The sequence below is a fragment of the Orbicella faveolata genome, unplaced genomic scaffold, assembly GCF_042242905.1.
Source record: "Orbicella faveolata isolate gen_17 unplaced genomic scaffold, um_ofav_v1 contig_48, whole genome shotgun sequence".
NCBI classification, from domain to species: Eukaryota; Metazoa; Cnidaria; class Anthozoa; order Scleractinia; family Merulinidae; genus Orbicella; species Orbicella faveolata.
In genome coordinates, this window is record NW_028301578.1 from 3,475,163 (window position 1) to 3,490,758 (window position 15,596).

The 15,596-nt window shown below is 41.7% G+C and overlaps 4 protein-coding genes and 2 pseudogenes across 4 annotated transcripts in view; 4 read left to right on the forward strand and 2 right to left on the reverse strand.

Moving 5' to 3' along the window:
- LOC149096002 (somatostatin receptor type 2-like) overlaps positions 1–15,596 on the reverse strand; it is a 118,706-nt gene that overhangs the window by 102,845 nt on the left and 265 nt on the right. The gene's annotated exons all lie outside the window — the stretch shown is intronic.
- LOC149096006 (somatostatin receptor type 5-like) overlaps positions 1–15,596 on the reverse strand; it is a 67,272-nt gene that overhangs the window by 51,405 nt on the left and 271 nt on the right. The gene's annotated exons all lie outside the window — the stretch shown is intronic.
- LOC149096010 (uncharacterized) lies at positions 1,212–4,284 on the forward strand. The gene is made up of 2 exons (XM_089281472.1): positions 1,212–2,910; positions 3,486–4,284. The coding sequence occupies exons 1-2, from the start codon at positions 2,160–2,162 to the stop codon at positions 4,190–4,192; spliced, it is 1,458 nt and encodes a 485-aa protein (XP_089137598.1). The 5' UTR covers positions 1,212–2,159; the 3' UTR covers positions 4,193–4,284.
- On the forward strand, positions 6,928–8,128 carry LOC149096011 (uncharacterized; annotated as a pseudogene).
- On the forward strand, positions 8,197–9,529 carry LOC149096012 (uncharacterized; annotated as a pseudogene).
- LOC149096013 (uncharacterized) lies at positions 9,629–10,918 on the forward strand. Its single transcript, XM_089281473.1, has 2 exons — positions 9,629–9,907; positions 10,061–10,918. The coding sequence occupies exons 1-2, from the start codon at positions 9,629–9,631 to the stop codon at positions 10,916–10,918; spliced, it is 1,137 nt and encodes a 378-aa protein (XP_089137599.1).

Sequence of the window (15,596 nt, forward strand, 5' to 3'; positions counted from 1 at the left end):
TGTTGGACAACGCTAAATTACAATGTGCAACAGGCTTTTCCGGTTTAACTGTTTTTCCACCTGTCCACGGTCAATGCAATATGCGCGCCAACGGTTAATTGACTCATCGGAGCTACACTCAAAATTATTTAGCTTAGTGACCCCTGTGATACTTCGAGAATCATCTAGTGTTTCAGTGTTGGCGTTAAGAGCTGGAGACCACTTAATCTTCCACGGCATACAGATATCCGAAATTTCCGGGAATACCCTCTCCCCCCTCCCCGACTGTAGCTACAACTAAGAGCCATTCAAAAACAAGAAATAATTGTTCCTCGATAGGACAGCTTTAACAAGCGCATTTCAATCTACTATCACAACTTTAAACTTGTGGTCGGTTTATGTAAACTGCGAAATGTTGAACATTTGCGCAAGAGCAGTGAGAGCGTGACTGGGCTGCTCGTACGGTTGTGTGACAACTTTTACTGAGTCTCGAATATCAGCCACGCAGCATGGTTGCCGATATAACAAGTACAGATTCATGAGGCCCCTGATTCTTACAGCAGAAAGCTTGGGCTCTTTAAGGCAATGCGGAGTGGTATCGAGGGGAATCGACGGCTTTTAGGTATGTTTTCTGTAACATTTTTCGGTTAAATTAGTCGTATTATTATTTTGTTTATTTGTTTCGGGTCCGACCGTTTCACATCTTGTTTCCAATTTATATAGGCGAAATTTATTTGGAACTTACCACTACACTTTTAAACTTACACTTTTGATGACCTCGGTTTGATTTTGTTGTTGTACCGGTAGTACATTGCCGGATTAACCTCTCGACTTCTCTAACTTGAACGGAGATCGGCTGTTTACCAAATTAGAATAAGGGCGCGATTTTGATTTGCTTAAAGATATTTCAACTCGATTAATTTACAGTCCTTTAACGTCCTTGATGCTAAAAAGCATTCCAAGTTGACCCATTATTGTGTCTTAACGAACTTAAAGCGTTTTGGTGAATCGAAAACATTGAGGCTCCAAGAAATCTCTTGCGTTTGTTATGACAACCATTCACGTGTTGTTGACATTAAGGAAATACACGCGATGACAAACTAGACATGACGGCGGACACGAAATTAAACAAAGTTAACGCGCAATGGTTCGAAAACGTCTGCAAACAGTTTTTATGCAGTGGACATTATGTTTCTCCTGATAGCAGCGAATTGACGGGATTCTAATTAATGATAGCCTTTTACTTTCGCCATTGAAATTGATTTGTCTCTGGTTCGTGCATAATTATTGTGTTATTTGCGCCCAACACGTTGACATAGATTTTCGTTTTTCACAAAGGGAAATACTGCGAGTTCGAGCATGAAACTTGGCATGGTATATCTTTAATAATGATATTTTAAGGCTGTAAAGTAAAATAATCGGAAAGTGAGGTACCAGATGCATTTTTATGCTGTTAAACATGACCTATATTTTGCCGTTATTTTTCACACGCTTCATAGTTGTTTTTAAAATGGTTCGTAAAACCACTATATCAACATATCTGAGATTAGTTTAAAGCGAGGAATAAATTAGAGTGGTTGTTCCACATTTGTGTGAAGTTTGAAGTTAATTGAGTTTATTTTAAGACTTAAGCAGCGCTTCGTCCTCGCACCTTATTTCGATCATTTCATTACACGAAAAACCGCACTTTGACCGCGCTTTCAAATTTTCGCGAATTTCTGAAAAATAAAAATTCGCTGGAACCTTTAAATATGATTTTTAGAATTAGGTCACCTAAGGGTATCTTTAGGCAAAATATGAGCGATTTGTCAAATGGGAGGTTGACCGGCGTTTCTCGATCCTAACAGTCAGCCATTCTTAAAGTCTGGTTTCCTACCTAACGAAGAGAAATCCGTTTGGGATCCTACTCAAGTGATTACCTGGCTTGGGAGTGTTATTAACACTTCCCAGTGCGTTATCAAAGCCACGGACAAGAGAATTGATTCTCTTATTAACGATTCATCATCTCTCTTATGTTCGGAGCGCTCCTTGCACCAGGTTCGCAAGCTTGCAAGCGTATGTGGAAAAATTATCTCGCTCGGGAACTGCGTCGGGAACGTCACTAGACTTATGACCAGGAACACCTTTCTGGTTATTAACTCCACTGCTGATTGGAATTCACTTGTTTCTTTGAGACCTGAATGTTTACACGAATTGAATTTTTTGGAAAAACAATCTCGCTGATATCAACGGCCTTCCTTTGTGGCCTATTAAGCGCAAGCCTTCCAAAATCGTTTACTCTGATGCGTCCAATTCAGAGTTACATACAATTCGAGGACAAAATTTTTCACCAAAATTGGTCCGATTACGAGAGTGCACAAAGTTCGACTTTTCGCGAACTTCTTGCTGTTTCATTGTCCTTGAAGGCGTTCAAGGATTCTCTTGGTGCCCAGACTGTTGTCTGGTATACAGACAACCAGAATGTTGTTCGCATCGTTAACATCAGATCCAAAGTTCCAGCTTTGCAACAGTTGGCTCTTGATGTTCACCGACAATGTCTCATCGGCGGTATTAGCATTGACATGCAATGGATTCCCAGGGACCTCAACACTTGTGCCGACGATATTAGCAAGTTAGTTGATAACGATGATTATGCAGTCAACGATTCTGGTTTTTATGCTCTCGACGAGCTCTGGGGTCCGCACACTTGTGATAGATTCGCCTGCCATTACAATGCAAAGCTTCAGGTTTTTAATTCTAGGTATTATCAGCCCGGCTTGTCTGGCGTCAACGCTTTCGTCCAAGATTGGTCCAACGACAACAACTGGCTTTGTCCTCCTGTCTGTTTGACATGCAAAGTCGTCAGTCATTTGAAGCTCTGCAATGCGTCCGGCACTCTCATCGTTCCCCTTTGGAGATCAGCGCATTTTTGGCCCATCCTTTGTTTTGACGGTGTGCACTGGAGCAGTTTCGTTCATAATTGGGTGGTCCTCCCTGATCTTCCCCATCTGTTCATCAGAGGCAAAGCCAAGAATTCCATTTTCGGATCCGGTCCGCTAAATTTCTCAATGGTAGCTTTGCGCATTAATTTTAGTATTGCACCCAGGCAAGGTCCTGCGTTAGTTTGCAATGCATTTCGCGTTCCACAGTGTTAGCGCATTGTTTTCTGGCTTTGAGGCGCCTTGCTTGAAGCAGGCGGCCCTTTAAGACGTACCCTTGAGGGGTCTGTGATATTTGTATACAGTGCCCTTGAGGGACCTTTGATTTGAGACTGTTAACGTTGAAGATTTCTATACAGTGCCCTTGAGGGGTGAATAGATTGTGGTTATTGCAGTTTTGTTTCTGGGTTGTATAAGCGTACTTAAATATAACAATTGTTTTTTTTTCTCTGAGGCTCCTTGTCTGTATTTATTTGTTGTTTATTCTCTCATTGTGTTGTTTAGGCCCCATTTGTCTTTCTCCCTGGGGAGCTTCCCCTTGTCCTTTGTATTCCTTTATTATCACTTGGTTTTAGTTTTTTTCCCTAGATATTTTTGATACAGAGTTCTGGACTGCCCCTACATGTGATACAAGAGAGGTTGCTTTGTTGACGGAGAATATGAAGTTTACAGCTCTTGCATCCAGGGTTTCCGGGACTTCTCTTTGTTATACAAGGGTTTTTAACAGATGGAGATCATTTGCTACTACCGTTCTGGGTACCAGTCCCTTCCCGGTAGAGCCCTCCCATTGTGCCTTGTTTCTACAGTATCTACTGGAGTCAAGCAGATCAGTTTCTTCTATCAATTCCGCCTTCAATGCTTTCAAGTGGCTGCACGATCTGGCGGCCGTGAGTTCCCCTACTAGTCATCCCACCGTTGTGGCTGTGAAAGAGGGTGCCGTTCATTCTGCGTCCTCACCGGCTAACCACAGAAAAGAACCTCTTGAGGCGGAGCATCTCAGGAAATTAGCTGAAAAAACTGACTTGCATGACCTCTTACAGTTGCGTAATTTAGTTATGTTTGTTTTAGCTTTTTCCGGCTTTTTTCGTTTTTCCGAGTTGTCACTTATTCGAAGCAAAGATGTTAAGTTTAATGATGGTTTTCTTTCTATTTTTATCGAAAAAAGTAAAGCCGACCAATTAAGGGAGGGTCAGTCCGTGGTTATTGCTGAGTCAGCTGGTTCTAGTATTTGTCCTTTGGCCCTTCTTAAGCTATATATGTCAAGTTCTAACCTTTCTTTTGATTCTGAGGCCTAGCAATCGCAAGCGTCTTGTGTCAGTCAATAAGCCTATATGTTATTCGACTTATAGAGAGTCGTTTCAGAAGTCTTTTCGCGATATTGTTCCAGATATTTCTAATTTTAGTACCCACTCTGCCAGATCAGCTGGGGCGACTTTGGCTGCGAACTCCGGTGTCCCTGAGAGGAATCTTCAACGTCACGGCCGTTGGGCTTCAACCTCTGCCAAGAACATTTACGTTAAAGACTCTTTAGCAAGTAGATTAGAAGTGTCAAAATCATTGTCTCTCTAGCTCGAGCCCTTTCTTTTCACCTCTATGTTGGCTTGGCTGGCCAACGCATCCAATTTAATCACTGTCTAGTGTGTCCGGATGTGTAGTGGAGGCAAAATCTCTCTTCGCCATGTGACACAGACGTTGTGCGAAAAATATTCTCGACAAGAACTCTTTCAGCGTTTCCTTGCTGTGCTTTGTTGAATTGTTGGCATTTCGAGTTGGATGATGGAGCTGATTGCTGGCCATTTTCAGAGTCAGGGACAGAAACTATCTAGTGTCGGATTCATCTTCAGAATCTCCGAGGCCACCCTGATGGTTTTTAGTGGCATTTCAAGAACCGGACCGACTTCGGTTCAGCTCAAAATACTCAACTCATTGAGGGGTTTCTCCCACGGACCGAATCAGTTGTTGGCGCAAGATGGCGGTGAATAACTTGTCCTTGTCGGTCAAAAAAGAGACAGAAGTAAAAGTAGGTCGTTCTCTTTAGCTGCGCCGGATTTTTGCTCTCTGCTGGTCTGAGCACGCCGCTGTCGAACAGTTAATTTCCTCATTTGCTCGTTGGAAATTGGTTTATTATGGACTACGCCGGCAATGCTGCCCGTCTTCATGAGGTCTTCACAAAGGTTCTAATACTTTATTTGCCTCAGTAAAAGCGGGGTCAGAGATAATGGAAAACGGTTTTTTGAGCGGCGGCGAAGGAAACGATCAGTGGCGGCTCTCAAATTAATTTCATTGATGAACTTTTGTGAACTGACGTGCCATGCTTCTTCCTCGCAAACGCGTAAAAACTCTTCAGAAAAACAGTTAGTTCTTCTTTTGACATTTCTTTTATCAGTTTTGAAAATTTGGTGTCACCAGGACTAGCAAGCCATTCAGTAACTAAGGTAAAAATTGTTGTTGTTACATAATCTTTATCAATGCGTAAAATCTCGAAGTTCATATTTGAAATTTTGCAACTTTTAAAAGGAAACTTAACGGATACGTACCGTTGAATAATCTCATCCCGAACGTTGTGGCTTTTTTTTTGTTATTAGGACCGCATTGTCCGTAATTTCTTGCATTTATTCTGCAGATAGCTCACCGAATCTGTTCCTTCTTCCATTTTTTTTTTTTTCTATGAAACTTGGCTTCTCGCAAAAATGTTATGCCGATTGACATTTGCCGCATTTATTTCCATATAAGGTCAAACGCAGGTATAATGGCTGGTAACCGAGAAACAGTAAACCAATCAGAAAGCTAGAATTGCATTATCCCAGGCTTAGAATTTAATAATAACTTGTAATCATATCGGCATCGATATCAGTCGCAGAACCGTTCTAATTTCCATTGCAGAATCAGAAACTACAACCTCACAAATATTTTACTCTACGACAATCAATATAACGTAATTTTTCCAGTATTCCGTGTAACAACAAGAGGGAAATAAGAACTGTCGCTAGCCCTCATACCTATTAAATTAAGCAAATCGTATCCGATTTATTACGATGTGTTAGTAATAGCTACTTATAAGGCGTCTAATAATTATAAGATGCCACACAGACAGTTTTCTAAGAAACAAATTGGTTTTTCTCTTAAAAGAATATTCTCTTATTTCCTTCTCCTAACCTCTAATACAAATTTTAATTAAATGGTATATCTCTGATGGAAAATACAAATGTAGCTACAGAGCTGCGGTTTGTTTGAGTTCTGGAAATTTGGCAAAGTATCGGTCGTTGACAAACGTCTTAAATGGCTTTTCTTTGACGTAATGGCTAATGTTGCTAGACGGCTGCAGTTTGTTATTCTTTGAATTTGCAACAGTTATGATTAACGTTCGCCTAATTAATCAATTAATCAATTTTTAATCACGCATGCGCAAACGCTGGAAAGGAGAGCGATTGTTATGGGTTATAGTCTTCACGGAAATTTCCGCAGTTTTTTACGAAAGAGGGGCTAAGCTCATTCAAAGCCTTCCGATGATTTCCGCAGATTATAAAAATATTTTTGTGTCTCAAGAAAATTCTGCCGAAGGTTGATAATGGCAAAAATTTGTGTAGCCTTTTAAATCATTGCAGATTATGTGTTTTTTAGGAGATTTCAAGAGGTTCATTGCACAATGCTGTCTAAATAAGCAGTGTTTTCGGTGTTATTTCAGGACACTATTTATATCTTTAGCTTGAAGAAATGCAAATATGGCAGTAATGCACTTAAAATTATTCTGGCACAGGGATTTTGTCCACTAAAAACCGAAATTGCTCGACTTCCTATCGGATTTCGTGTTAAGTCTTTATGTATTGAACTTTACGAACTCTGAACTCACCCCTCTCGCCTTAGCACGAGTTTTTGTCCACGCGCGTAATACCAGGTGATTTTAATTAACCAATCGTTCCCCAGAATGTGCTCGCGCGTACATTTGAACTTCGCTGTCGTAATTTTCCAGATTTTCATCTTTGTTGTATTTTCGTGCTGTGTTTAAGATTTTAGGCAAGCCTTGCCGCTGTTTTTGGAGTTTTGAGTCTAGCTTCTTCACCATTTTTAGCCATTGTGATTCGCCGTTTATTGTATGTTCCGGATTACGTGGCTGGCTCATTTGGAGTCTGAGCCTACAACTCACTGAATACAAGTCCCAACATGGTGCCGAGACCCGGGATGCGACTGGTCTAAAGAGTTTATCTTCGGCGACTCAAAGGATAGGAAAACATGGCTGACGAAGAGCTGAAAAACAAGAAAATCCGTGGAGGTCATAAAGGCTGCGTGACAACAACTCTGGAAAAGGTGCAAGCCTCACTGGATGACTTTGAACTCTCTGCGGCAAATCAAGTGAAAACGTATCGGATCGCTCTAACCGAAAAATTGGACATTCTTGGTGCCTTAGACGACGAAATTCTGACCTTAATCACGGAGGAACATATTGAAGACGAAATCAGCGAAACTGGAATCTTCAGAGAATCTGTTCATCAGGTGAGAGTGCAAATTTACGAGGCTCTAAACGCAGTAGAAGTGGAAAACTCTGGACACACAGATAAGTCAATTTCTCATTATCCTTCTAACTCTAACTCTAACTTGTTTACAGAAGGCCTAGGAGCCGGGAAGAAAAACCGCCCAAGATTGTTCTTGAGAAATTCTATGGTGATCCTATTTCTTTCACTCCATTCTGGGATTCATTCAGAAGTCCTGTCGATGACAATCCTGGTTTATCAGATGTTGATAAATTTAATTACTTGAGAAATTTACTTGAAGGATCTGCCGCAGGAGCTATTCGAGGGCTATCGCTGACAGCAGAAAACTATGGAGTAGCCAAAGATATTTTAAAGAAAAGTTTTGGGGAGCCCCAGATAATCATTAATGCTCACATGGAGAGTCTAGTGAAGGTAGCAGCAGTACAGTTGACAGTGACTTGAAACGCCTGCTCTTCCTTTATGATCGAGTCGAGGCCCACGTTCGAGCCCTCCAAGCTCTGGGGATACAATGTGAGTCGTATGGGAAACTCTTGGTTCCCCTTCTTATGGAAAAACTACCCCACGAGCATGCGTCTAATAATCTCGAGAGCTACAAATCAACCCGACTGGGACTTGGATGTTCTGTTAAAGGCCTTTGACTCTGAAATCGAAGCAAGGGAACGCTGCGAACCAATTGGAACAAACCCGTCTGATTCTCTCACTCCCAAGAGACCACTCTCAAGTCAAACAAATAAGGGTAAAGATGTCCCGACCGGCCAGTCTGAGCAACCTGTCAGCTGCACATTCTGTAAGCAAAGTCACCCAAGTGCACGTTGTGGTACAGTTACCGATATCAGCGCAAGAAGAAATCTATTAAAACAACAGGGTCGTTGCTTTGTTTGTTTACGGCGCAACTACTTGGCGAACAATTGCTCACCGAAAAAGTGTGTCGTATTTCCTCAGGAAAACATCATATGTCAATCTGTGAAAATGCCAGCCATGGAAGTGGTACCTCAGAAATCCAATCTCAAGGAAGTAATGTGGTGGCGTCTGATGGAGACGAACGCAGATCTAATGAGAACAAGTCCTCTACAACCGTTTATGTGGACTCGAACTCGTCAGTCCTGTTACAAACAGCCATTGCTCATGTCTCGAGGGTTCATCAATTGCATCCAGTGGTGAATATGCGCATCTTATTCGACAGTGGCAGCCAGAAAAGTTACATATCAGAACGCGCAAAGGCGAAACTAAATTTACTCCCCAAGAGAAAAGAGAAGCTACTTATCAAGACGTTTAGTCAAGAGAATGAGCAATTAAAGGAATGTGACGTCGTCGAGTTCTGTGTCAGTGAACTGATTGAAAGCTCAAAGGTTCAGATGACTGCCCTTGCCCTGTCATTTGCAGTCCGTTAAAGGATCAAGCCGTGCAATTTGCACAACAGTCTTTCACTCATTTAGCTGACCTGGAGCTCGCAGATCACCCAACCGAAGACTGTGGTTCAGAAGTAAATCTATTGATTGGAAACGATTTCTACTGGTCTTTCTTTACTGGAGACATGAAAGGGGGGAAATCAGGACCCGTGGCGATGAAACCGAGTCGTGGATGGGTGTTGCCTGGACCCATGCCCCACGCACCTGGCTCGGGTTCTGATGTTAATCTGGTGACCTGCCACACCCTGACGCTTATCACTTCTAGCTGTGATGACCTAGATATCAGTCAAAAAGATGGAGACCCCCTAGTAGAACAAGTAAAGAAGTTCTGGGAGTTAGAAAGTATCGGTGTGTCACCACACGAAGGGACAGTACACGACAAGCTCTTGGACACCATTCGCTGGTGCGATGGTCGTTATGAAGACTCTCTACCTTGGAAGGAACAACACGCACTGCTACTGGACAACTATGCATTAGCATTCTTACGCCTGGCCTCTGTTCTAAAGCGTCTGAGAGGAAACCCTAACCTATTCGCGGAGTACAGTCGCATTATTGACGAGTAATCGTCGCAGGAAATAATCTCTGATGTTGATCCCAACGCGCCAGTCCAGGTTGGTCGCCTTCATTACTTGGCACATCATCCAGTTGTACGTGAACACAAGCAGACAACCAAAGTAAGAATAGTCTATGATTCATCCGCCAAGTCTACTGGTCCATCGTTGAACGACTGTCTGCAGGCAGGTCGTTCACTAACATCTGAAATACCTGATTTCTTGATGCGATTCAGTACCACCAAGTTGCCTTAGTCGCCGACATCGAAAAGGCCTTTGTGATGATTCAAGTCGCGAAAGCTGACCGAGACGTTTTGCGATTTCTGTGGATAAATGATCTCACTTGTGATGATCCTAGCACTGTTGTAAAACGTTTCAACCGTGTTGTGTTTGGAGTCACCAGTTCTCCCTTTCTGCTGAACGTGACAGTTAGAAATCACGTGTGTTATTATGAAGCCGAGGATCCGCAGTTTGTAAACGATTTTCTGAGTTCGCTCTACGTAGATGACTTCAATGGGGGACAAGACAGTGCTCCTGAAGCTCTCCAGCTCTACACAAAGGTCAAGTCTTGAATGAAGGAGGGAGGTTTCAATCTGAGAAAATGGATTTCAAACTCCGAGAAGCTGATGCAGTGGATTGACCAAGAAGAAGGAGTACTTATCATGGAGGCTTCTACGGAATCTGAAGAAGATAAAACGTACACATAAACTCAGCTTGGAGTAAACAATTCCACCATTTCATGCGAGAGGAAGATTCTGGGTCTGAATTGGGACATTGCGAAGGACACCTTCATGTTCTATTTTGACTGGCTTGCGCAATTTGCAAACGAACTGCCGTTAAACAAGCGCTCCGTTCTCAAAGTTGTTGCCAAACTGTATGTTCCCCTTGGTTTTATTTCTCCTCTATTCATTACAGTTAAAGGATCTGTTTCAAGATTCGTGCAAGTTGAAGATTGGCTGTCGATTGGCTGGGACGAACCTCTCAATGAAGAACTGGCCCTCAGGTACTCAAGTTGGCTATCTGATTTGCTGAAAGTTCAGTGCATTCCAGGTAAATTGTGCTACATACCAAATTCAGAAGAAACCGTGGTCTCTTTTCAGATTCATGGATTTGGAGACAGCTCAGAAGTGGCGTATGCTGCCGTGGTTTATCTGAAAATTGAAACGAGCAAGGGTGCTTGCACACGACTCGTCATGAGCAAGACAAGGGTCGCACGTCTGGCCAAGCAAACAATTCCAAGACTTGAGCTTCTAGCTACCTTGATTTTGTCAAGATTGGTTGAGCGTGTCTGTGTTGCACTCCCGGTGATCAAGGTTGATGAAGTGTATTGCTGGACCGACCCTACTACAACACTGCACTTGATAAAAGGAGTAGGTAGAGAGTACAAACAGTTCGTGGAGAGCAGAGTCAGAGAAATTCGTCAAAATGTGCCGCCTGAATCATGGAGTCACTGCCTTGGGATTGAAAATCCAGCCGACTTGCCTTCTAGAGGAATGAACGCCGAAGCATTGAAACAGTCTGAAACCTGGTGGCATGGTCCTCCTTGGCTGGTTGAAGGAAAAGAGATGTGATCTAAATTTGCGAATACCACTGAACCCTCAGGTGTCTACTGTGATGAAATGCGTGTCAGCGACAGACCGGGGCATTGTACTGGGCTAGTTGTTAACGCTAGAATGCCAGCCTTATCAAGCGTGTTCCACCACCAGAAATAAAGTGAGTGAGATTGTTCCGAGTTACAGCATTTGTGCTAAGATCTCGGTATAATAAGTCGCGGCGAAATGGCATGGCAGCAGCTGGACCGATCAGGACAGACGAATATAAGGCTGCAGAAATGTGTAGTTGCGCGAGATGCAACGAGCAGGGGTAGAATCTCCTCGATTCTAGAGCTTGAAGAAACAGTTGGGACTGTACACCGATGGCAATGGTTTGCTCAGATGCAAAGGCAGATTACAAAATGCAACAATTCCATTTAACGCTAAGTATTCCATTCTTCTGCCCACCAATCATTGTCTGACAGCACGGATAATTCATGATTGCCATAAGCGAGTCCTTCATAATGGTACAAGAGAGACTCTGGCGGAACTAAGGTCCCGGTTCTGAATTGTAAAAGGGAGACAAGTTGTTCGTAAGGTGCTTTCAAGGTGCGTGATTTGCAAGAGGATCGAAGGGCCAACATTACGCCATGCCACTATCTGCGCCATTACCTCAGTTCCGTGTAGAAGAAAGTTCTGCTTTTACTACCGCTGGAATAGATTTCGCTGGACCATTATTTGTGAGGCGCGCTGCGAAGGGGAAGGGTGACATGGAGAATGTCTACATTGCCCTATACACTTGTGGAAGTAGTAGAGCTGTCCACCTTGACGTTGTACCGGACCTGAGTGCAGAAACTTTCAGTAGAGGTTTCAAACGTTTCATTTGCAGACGAGGAATACCAAGATTGGTCGTGTCGGACAATGCCAAGATTCTTGTCATCTATTTTTGAGCTGCCGTAAGTGCAGAGTTTTCTTCTAAACCACAAGGTGAAGAGGAAATTTACTTAAGAACGAGACCCGTGGTGGAGTGGTTTCTTTGAGCGCATGGTTCGATGTGTTAAACGCTATCTGAAGAAGAACTTAAAGAATGCCGAGTTGACGTATGAAGAGCTCTTGACTGTCGTCGTAGAAATTGAATGTGTGTTGAGTTCCAGGCCACTCACATACGTATCTTCAGAGGATAGAGTGGAACCTCTCACCAACTCTCATTTGTTGACGGGAAGAAGATTACTGTCCATTCCTGATGAATCTATAGTCGTCGAAGAAGAGTCAAGTGATGTTGAAATTCTCACCAGGAGAGAGCGTTATGTAACGTCATTGCTGTCCCACGTCACACGGAAAATGAGCCCGCACTTCCTTCCATCTTAGTACTCGTGAAATGAATAATAATTATTGGTACGTACTAGCCACGGGTGCTCGCAAATTTTGGGAAATTACTGAACAAATTGAGATAAGCTTTCAATTCGTGCAAATCATGCTAACCAGAAAAAAAATATGTTTGTTTGATTCCGGGTCGAACGCAGCCCGCAATAATCAATACGAACGCCTTCTTTAAGCATACTTCAAGTTAAAGACAAAATTACGATCTGGATGATCTGGATGATCAGTCAATTCTAAATCTAAGGAGCAAATGTCAATAGGTGGGGATACTAATGGCTTCTGATGAAGCCTTTGCTGGTCCACTGTACTTCTTGCCTCACTCACTAGGTCTCGGGACTCCCGCGTTCTGGGCTTGACCACTGGATGGAGAAGGTCTACATTGCCCTATACACTTGTGGAAGTAGTAGAGCTGTCCACCTTGACGTTGTACCGGACCTGAGTGAAGAAACTTTCAGTAGAGGTTTCAAACGTTTCATTTGCAGACGAGGAATACCAAGATTGACCACTGGATGGTTGCTGAGGACAGTATGGGACGGCGTGGCTGTTGGAGTGGCAGCGGCGGCGAAAATTGAGGACTTTGCTGGAGAGCTTCTATAGGTCCTCACTTCTGGTAACGATCCGAGCTGTGCTCGAAGAGTGGCGAGGGCAAGCCATGGAAGGTTTACAGAAATTTAAGGATCGGTTTACAATAAGTAATAGCTATGTTGCTAATGAACAAACTCAAAATGGACTCTGAACACGGTTGTTTGAGCTTTTATATGTAGACGTTCGTCTGCTGGTAAGCCAGTAGAAAAGGCTGTACTACTGAACAGCTTAATCCAAGCACGTGTAACATCTTAAACATGAATAGTGCTTCATTGCCTTGCACCAATGCTATGGCTCGTCATAATGCTCTGAAGGTAATAAAGCCCACCATGTTTTAGGTTTAGCTACAATAAAGCTTACAGTTTGCTGACCTTTGGAATACAACTGCGCAGTAACTCTTTTGAAAGCGATGCCGCCATGAACGGCTCATTGAGAACGTACATCACGCTCCTACTGGCATGACAGTAAAATCTCATTTTACTCAGTCTCTCTCCAAGTGCGTGCAAACTTTTTCCCTGTGAAAAGCAGTTTTTCTTCACAGTTTAATTGAAGAATTTGATAACCAAGCAAGGGAAAAAAATCCTGTGGTTTAATTGCTGCTTTCTTGACTTCGCTGTTTTCAGAGTGGTTGAAAAACTCTGTGCTGTGTTTACTTTCACCAACAAAACAAAAGGAATCATTCAAATTCAGTAACATGCAAAGGGGTGGCCCTGTATTCCACAGTCTAGCTGCCTGACCATCTTGGGGGAGCACAAATCATCTCTGAAAATGCATAACTTTGCAAAGCCATAACTTTCCAGACTTTCCCTGGGTAGTCCATCGATAAAATTGATAATCGATAACATTCAATAATAACTGATAAAACTTAGTCAATGATATCAAAAATCGTTAAAAAATCGATTACAGGATTCGTTGTAACTAATCGATAATTATCGATTTTTCACTTAGCGTTGTCAATTTTATTGATAAATATCGAATTTATACATATCGAATTTATAGATTCTAGCAAAAGATACAAACAAGCAACAAACCACTCATAACGACTTCCTCAAATGGTTGTCAAAATGAATAAAATGTGTCAAACCAATAGTTGAATAATGACAAAAATTCAATGTGCAGAGAACGGCAATGATATTTACTGTCATCCTGTTCATACAGTGGAATCCCTATTTTTCAAACTTCCAAGAGAAACAAGAATTGGTTCGAAAAAACCAGCTAGTTAAAGAAATCGGGGTACATGTAGAATTTGTGTCTGACTGAGTGGAGGGAAATGATTTTAGTTCTAAGAATCGGGAGCTTTGGAAAATCAAGTAATATGAAAAATTACAATTCCGCTTTCCTCTCGCCCCCCAACCCCTACCCCCGAGCCCTAAGAGTGAACTTCAAGGTTTGAATGAATAGAACTGTGACTTCGACAACCTCGTCCCCAGGACCTTCTCCACTTTTCAAAATGGCAGATGAGAGAATACCCTGGGCAAGGCTGAACTAACACCCTTGCTGATTGGCCCTCAACAGGCTGAATGGTTTAAATACGCCCTAAAGAAATATGGCGAATGTGGCGAGGGGCTAAGCCACAATTAAGATTCCAAGAGGTTTAACGTAACCTACACGTATGAACAATATCTCAGATATATCCAGGCTAAATAAAGATAAGACTAGTCTAATATCACAAGGTCTGAAATTATCAACTTCGAAATCAACAATTCAAATTCAAAAAAACAGGTTCAAGACTATGCTGCGTGTGTAATGTGTTTTAATTTGACCTCATCTATTTATCATCTTTTACAAGATTTTCAGTACGCCATTCCTCAACATTGCCGATAGTTAAACGATAAATATTTTGTAAAAAGACATGGAAATTGCATGCTCTATTTTTCTCCAGATTAGAGGAAATGGGTAATCCATAAACAAAGCTTTACAAGACAAAAGATTTGCCTGGCCAAATACCTAATCGGGTCAATCCAATCATTGTTGTATTTTAAAATTTATAACATACTGACAGTATTGTAGGAAAACAATATTGATATATATATAAAAAAACAAAAACAAAAACAAAAACAGTCGAGCAACCAGAGTAAAACATATTAAAGCTAGTAAAACACTCTCTAGTTGAAATTTTAGCTTAAAATGAGCTTTTGGCTGCCAGCCTACATCCTTAAACGGATGATCAAAAAGATGCCAATCATTGAACATACAACGAAAAGTGTGAAATAATACAGAATAAAATTGCATATTTAAAGTGGCCACAACAAATGGGAATTTGGATAATTAAAAGATACTAATTTAAAAGAATAGCAGACTGTCTTGGTGGTGGTCTAGAATTATTGTCTGCTTCATTAGTCATGGCACTGTACCATGACTCGAGAGTTATTTTGCACACAATAACCACCTTTGTCAATTACTTAATTAGCATTTATTTATCAAAGCTGATTTGATGATTGTTCAACCATGTATGGTTTGAAAACATTTAAAAGGAGAAACGTTGCAATGCTTGACATTTCTGATAAAATGTTCTTTTTTTCGTGTTTGGAACAAACTTTGTCTACGAGATTTCCTGCAATGACATTACTTGGAGTTATAAATTAAAGGAGAAACAAGCAAATTCCTCAAAAAAACTCTCAAGTCATGGTACACTGCCATGACTAATGAAACAGACAATATTATTCTCGACCACTGCTTAGACAATTATGCAATTATCTTAAATTTATTTAGTCTCTTTCTATTATCCAAATTCCTTTTTCTGTCACCACTC